Source organism: Pteropus vampyrus, unplaced genomic scaffold, assembly GCF_000151845.1.
Source record: "Pteropus vampyrus isolate Shadow unplaced genomic scaffold, Pvam_2.0 Scaffold300, whole genome shotgun sequence".
Taxonomy (NCBI): Eukaryota; Metazoa; Chordata; class Mammalia; order Chiroptera; family Pteropodidae; genus Pteropus; species Pteropus vampyrus.
The window spans coordinates 2,045,584-2,051,713 of record NW_011889081.1 but is presented as its reverse complement, the minus strand read 5'-3'; the positions used below and the strand labels follow the sequence as shown (position 1 = coordinate 2,051,713).

The 6,130-nt window shown below is 49.8% G+C and overlaps 2 protein-coding genes across 5 annotated transcripts in view; both read left to right on the top strand.

Moving 5' to 3' along the window:
• Positions 1-1,047: 1,047 nt before the first annotated feature.
• ZNF263 (zinc finger protein 263) overlaps positions 1,048-6,130 on the top strand; it is a 7,334-nt gene continuing 2,251 nt past the window's right edge. The window contains exons 1-6 of one of the 4 annotated variants that reach the window (XM_011376531.2): positions 1,048-1,150; positions 1,494-2,330; positions 3,211-3,391; positions 3,844-3,917; positions 4,197-4,323; positions 5,692-5,808. In XM_011376531.2, the coding sequence (XP_011374833.1) occupies positions 1,944-2,330; positions 3,211-3,391; positions 3,844-3,917; positions 4,197-4,323; positions 5,692-5,808 (886 nt within the window). In that variant the 5' untranslated portion in view covers positions 1,048-1,150; positions 1,494-1,943. Of the gene's footprint in view, positions 2,331-3,210; positions 3,392-3,843; positions 3,918-4,196; positions 4,324-5,691; positions 5,809-6,130 lie in introns of all 4 variants that reach the window. The other 3 variants (XM_011376533.2, XM_011376532.2, XM_023521247.1) reach the window with 3 other exon arrangements.
• The window catches only part of ZNF75A (zinc finger protein 75a), a 27,913-nt gene continuing 23,985 nt past the window's right edge, over positions 2,203-6,130 (top strand). The window contains exon 1 of the mRNA XM_011376538.2: positions 2,203-2,330. The gene's annotated coding sequence lies outside the window, so the exon portion shown is untranslated. The remainder of the gene's footprint in view (positions 2,331-6,130) is intronic.

The following is a 6,130-nucleotide window of genomic DNA, read 5'->3' as shown; positions in this document are numbered from 1 at the left end:
GCCGCTGCCACAGCCTCCGTTGAGATTTAATAACTTGTCTGAGATGACACAGTAAATGCCAGAAAACTGGTTATAAGCTTAGAGTATAGCCTCTTAAACATGAAAAATGGTCTTAGAGGACTCTAAGGTCACAAGGTTTTCTAAAATAGATCTGCTATACCTGCTCATGTATGTGAGGCCTCTGGGTCTGCATTTGCCACAACAGCTTGTGGTGGACCTTTTTTCCTGGCATGGAACAAGGGGGGAAAAAAAAAACCTCAGGACTCTTTCCACTCAGTCATTCAAAGTCAACCCTCTCCATCCCCACATCACTTCACCCTTTACCATTATGGGAGCCTGAACTTCAGCGACTGACTAGTTAGTTGTATGGTCTTGGACAAGTGACTTGGTGCCATTATCTGTAATAGTGTCTACTTCCTACAATTTTGTGTTGTGGAGATCTGGTGGCATGTAAGCAAGCGCTCAATAAATGGTACTGGTTGTCACGATTCACTCCTATGACGCTTCTGTCTCCTGAGTCCACGAGGCTGACAGTTGCTGGTGGGAATGGAGGAGCTGGGTGGACCCTGGCCATGGACACCTGCCTCACAGCTGGGCCGCTTTCCCACCACCTGCACATAGCCCTTAACTGTGCATGCCAGGGAACCGACCCTCCGGGTTTGCTTCCACTCGCCCCTCACGATGAAAGTCCACAGACGACCTAGGAGGGAGAAGAATAACGATCCCGTCTCCACAGGGCTGGACAATGAACTTGTCCCAGGCAAGTTAAAATCCGGTTTAAAATAGGAACCAGTGGCACGGGGCCGGGTCCCGAGCGGCCCTCCAGGGCGTCCAGCCACCCCAACTAAGACCCTGGCCAGGCAGGGGACCGCTTCCGGCCACCAGCCTCACGCCCCCAATACTACGCTGAATTAATGGTTTCCCGGTACCTCTGCCGCTGGGGCGCCTGCCCAGAGTAGAGGCGCAAGCGCAGTCGTGTGGACTGCAACTCCCGGCAGGCCCCGCGGGGATGCTGACCCGGGCGGAGCAGCTCCCTTTCCGGTCTTTCCGAGGCGCGGAGCTGGAGGTAGAGCAGTCTCCGGCTCATGGTCCTCCGAGACCGGCGGACGCAGTCAGGGCCCTCTCCTGCAATCCCAAGTAACCGGAGCGGGTAGAGACCTTTAAATCTGTCATGTTCGGGAAAGTGATTCTCAAACGTGTCTGTGGGTGAAGAATTTCTCGGGGGGGGGGATATTAACAATTCAGATTTCTTGGCCCACCCTGACACTGGCGCACTGAATTTCGCATGGCTTGAGGGTTTGTATTTTAGTAAGCTTCCGGGGAATTCTGACTCAGGTAGCCCGCCGGTCACACCCGTTTGGATATTATTTTCCACAAATCGATTTAGCACCCCCGTCCCCCACCCAATCCCAGGGACCTTTGGCGATTCGGGGCTCGCCGGATGGTCCCGCCTCTCGTTTCAAATCGGCCCTTCGCTCATCCCGTCCCTGCAGGCATTTCTCTTCCGGTTGGTCGGCGGCGAATCTGTGGCGAGACCTGACCCAATGGGCGTTATAATTCGCAGAACGTGACCCTCAAGTTGATTCCGAGCTGGCGCCGTTGGCTGTGGGTGCCTAACTCGCGCGCCGAAATTTCTGACGTGGGAGCTGAGAGCTCAGTCCTAAGTCTGCGACGAAACGAAAAGCGTGGCGCTCAGGTCCTGCCATAGGTCCTGGGGAGGGCTGGACAAGGTGCCGGTGTGATGGCGCCCGGGACCGACTGAGACCTAGGCGCCGGAAGCGGCTGCAGCCGGGCTGAAACTGAGCTTTTCGCCCGGGACTTGAAGCTCCAGGTTCCCTGGCTCTTGCTGAGGCCGACCATCCCTGTACGGGGCCGGGAACGGGCGCGCCTTCCCGGGCGGGTGCAGCTGTTTTCGGGGGGTAAGGTACTCTGGGAGCCTGACAATGGCGTCGGGCCCGGGCTCCCAAGACCGGGAAGGGCTCCTGGTAGTGAAATTGGAAGAGGACTGCGCCTGGAGCCAGGAGCTGCTCCCGCCAGACCCAGGGCCTATCCCGGAGGCTTCCCACCTGCGCTTCAGAGGGTTTCGCTTCCAAGAGGCCGCTGGCCCCCGGGAAGCCTTCAGTCGGCTCCAGGAGCTTTGCCATGGGTGGCTGCGGCCTGAGATGCGTACCAAGGAGCAGATCTTGGAGCTGCTGGTGCTGGAGCAGTTTCTAACCATCCTGCCCCAGGAAATCCAAAGCAGGGTGCAGGAGCTACGTCCGCAGAGCGGTGAGGAAGCAGTGACCCTTGTGGAAGATATGCAGAGAGAGCTTGGAAGACTGAGGCAAAAGGTGAGAAAAGAGCTGTTCTATCCGCGGTTTGGCCCCGGAACTGGAATAGCGTGCCGACCCAGTTCCACATACGAGTTTACTTGGTTTCCCTGAGTAAAGCCTTAAGTGGCCATGAAGGCTTTTTGTAGTTTAATTAGGAATATTCATCCCTCCAGATTTTACCCAATGAACAGAGTGAGTAGTGAAGAGTGCCTTGTTTTATATGGAGGCCGTGTCTCTGCATTAGTGTGAGTCCCTGAGTTAGCGCATAAGATTTAAATCGTCACTCTGTTCCATATAGTGTTATGACTTTGGGCAAGCTACTTAATGTTTTGGGCCTCAGATATGCCATTAGTAAAATGAAAATGATAAAATAGCTTTCTAAGATTGCTTTGAGGGTTAGGGGGAGAGCAGCGTGTTGTTTTGGTCACATTACTGGCTTATAGTTAGTGTTTAATATCTGTTAGCTGTTGTTATATTACCGCCAGCAATCTGGTCTCCTATGCAGAGCTGGATGGGGGATAATGGTGGACTTAGAAAACCAGTTTAGCACTGAGGCTCTGAGGGCATTTGCCCCCAGGACCACCCATGTTTAACTTATTCAGTAGTGAGAAATGGAAGCATCTAGAAAAGGTGAGGGAAAGCAAGAGGGAGTGAGGTGTGTCAGAAGAGCTGTATGGGTAAGGTGTGCTCTGGACGGGACTCTTCTCCCACCCACCCCCACCCCCTCACATGCATATGGGATCAGAAAAGCCTTTAGTGGAAACCATCCTTTTCTTTTGCTGGGTCCAAAGGTATCACCAGTGGTTCTCTGTTGAAGGCTTGCCTTCAGAATTCTGTACTAATTTACCTTTTTTGTGGGGCCCTGTTGTGATGATGAGTGATGTGGGTTGGTTCCCAGGTCACAAACCATGGGCGGGGAACAGAAGTGCTTTTGGAGGAGCCTTTGCCTCTGGAAACAGCACGAGAGTCACCGAGCTTCAAGCTGGAGCCAATGGAGATTGAGCGAAGCCCTGTCCCCAGGCTACAGGAGCTGCTAGGCCCCAGTCCTAAAAGGGACCCCCAGGCTGTAAAGGAGAGGGGTGAGGAACAGCTATCTGGGCAAGTGGGAGGGAGGAGGGGCTTCGGGGTTGCCCCTGACAACAGCAGGATGGCATACCACTGCCAAAGAGGGAATTTCTGGCCTCTGGGTTCTCAGAGTGGAATGAAAGACCTAGAAGTGGTGGTTGGGTTTGTCTAGGGTGGGAGGAGGGAGGGAGATTTTTCAGTAAGCCCTTCATGTGCTGAACAGACATTTAGAGCTAGATGAATGATTGAGGGATTGAATGCTGCAGACTACTGGTATTCTTTACCCTCACCCCAGCATTTAGGATGTCATTTTGGATATGGCTTTATTATGCCTTTTTTGCCTTCTTTTGTTCAGTGTTCACTCTCAGAGCAGAGACTGGGTGTTGGGGAATGGATACTGTGTTGTAATCATTGGGTTGCTAAGTATTAGGAATGCCAATCTCATCATAATTTCTATCACATTCAGCATTATCTGCTCCCTGGCTTTCTCTCTTTCCTTCTGAAGGAAACATGGAAGACAAGGAGATGACTGGGCCCCAGGTGATGTGAAAGTTCCCAATATCTCCCCCCCACACACCCCATTTTTCTCTAGTGGTGGTGGGGTCCTTGTGCCACTTAGAAAGGATCCTTTCTCTCTCACCAGCACGTCTCCCCTACCTTCTTTATTTGCCACCTCCTCACCTCACTCTTAGTCCTGGCACCCTTCTTTCCCTATGAAATGTGTCCTTGGCACCCCTGGGTTTTGCCCCTTTAACTCATGACTCTGGTTGAATTGTTCTTGGTGCCTCAGGGGCTAAAGGAGATCTTGTGCTGTTTCAGTTGCCTGAGAGCTTAGAGGACGTGGCTATGTACATCTCCCAGGAGGAGTGGGGGCATCAGGATCCTAGTAAGAGGGCCCTCTCCAGGGACACGGTGCAGGAGAGTTATGAGAATGTGGACTCATTGGGTAAGGACTTTTTTTCCAGGGATGAAGACTGAGCCATTTCTGACCAGGGTCTTGTCCCTTAGCCACTTGCCTCCTGGACGGAAGTTCTCAGTTTTTCCAAAAGACCTCTTTTTGTCTAAAATCTCCAGGAGTAGCATCAGTTAAACATTTTCACAGTGGCACACTTGGCACTTGGAGCTAGATGAATGCTTGAGCCCCAGCTACTAGAGCTGAAGGCAAGGAATCTGAGTCATAATGGACTTCCCAGAGCAGAACAAATGAAGTCCAGTGACTGCCCTCCCCCACCCGCTACATTACACACTTTCAGTGTTCTAGGATGCAGTAGAGCTCTGTTATTGATGCCTTGCAATTTTGAAGTGCTTATTCTTGACCTCACTTATGTTTTCTATGCTTCATTAGTATTTCTAGGCCTTTCCCAAAGACACAAATTTCAGGAGCAGTGGCATTAACAGTCTAGCTTAGCAGCCATCCCAGCCCCTAAAAATTTAGGAAGCGGGGAAGGCCTTGTGGAAATTTGGAAATGAATGTATATATCCAAAACTGGAACTAAATAAATTAAGAATAAATTAAGATGCATCTGTTTGTTGAACTGTTATGCAGAGATTTAAAATGAGGCCTATGAAATATAAAAACAGTTTTTTTAGGTGAAAAGTGTACAATAACATAGCATTTAGGTGGAGAGTGTAGAAGTATTGTTTAATTCCTTCAACTTTATGTATGAAAATTCTCATAATAAAAAGTTGGGGGAAGTTTTAAAACAACATAAGATACGAATATATTACAATTATGGCTACATTGAGGCACACACAGTAGAAGAGTCATACTGTACTTTGTTTTCATACACCAGATTTTCATAAACATAGCTGTTAGCTCACTTGCACTAATTTTTGCAAAGGGGTCACTGCTAGGTTTGGTTTCTTTCATTGGGACTTTCTTCAGGTTCCCCATCACTGTGCTGTGGCTTGGTGCCCTAAGTTGAGCACAGCTCTTTTAGTGTACATTAAGTAGGAAGAGAAGTTCAGATCACAAGTCTTAGAGCTAAACTGTTGTAAAGTCCATGTCTGCTGGAGTTGGAGTGAGATCTGATCATGTTTGTTGAATTGTTTTAATTACAAAAGCATATAGTCTCATTGTAAAAAAAAAAAAAAGCATAAAAGAGTAAAAAGAAAAAAGCTATTATCTCCCCTAATTTCTTTCTCTAGAGGTAACCACTGGGAACAGGTTAGTGTATATTACAATTAATTGCTGTCAGACTTATTGCACTCTCCATATTTACCTACTGAGGGCAGGGAACAAGACTAACTTTGTTTCCCCTGCTTAGTGGAGGAAAGTGATGATGTAGAAATCTGTTTCTTTCATTATGAATAGAGCCTCAGGTTCCCAGTCAGGAGCCCCTGAGCACCCAGGTGGAACAAGGAGGAAAACCATGGGATCCTAGTGTCCAGAGTTGCAAGGAGTGCCTGAGCCCCAGAAACCAAGCTCCAGGTAAGTAAGGAAGATGAGCCACCTGTCTAGCTGGCCTCCCCCTGTTGAGAGGGAAGTATTCAAGGATTTGGGTGTGGGGCTAGCCCATCACCACTGCCAGGGAGGTACATTGCTTCCTGTATGCCCACTTCCATCCTAGTGAGGCAAGTGAGGCACCCAGGGTGCAAAATGAAAGGAAGCATTCACTCCTGGGCTCATTGCCTACCCTAGTCCCAGCCCTGCTCCATCCCACCCATTTCTGAAAGGCAGAAGCCAGAGACTCAGTTGAAGAAGGAGATGGGGGCCACTGCAAGGGAATTCAAGACTGGTCTGAGTCTGATTC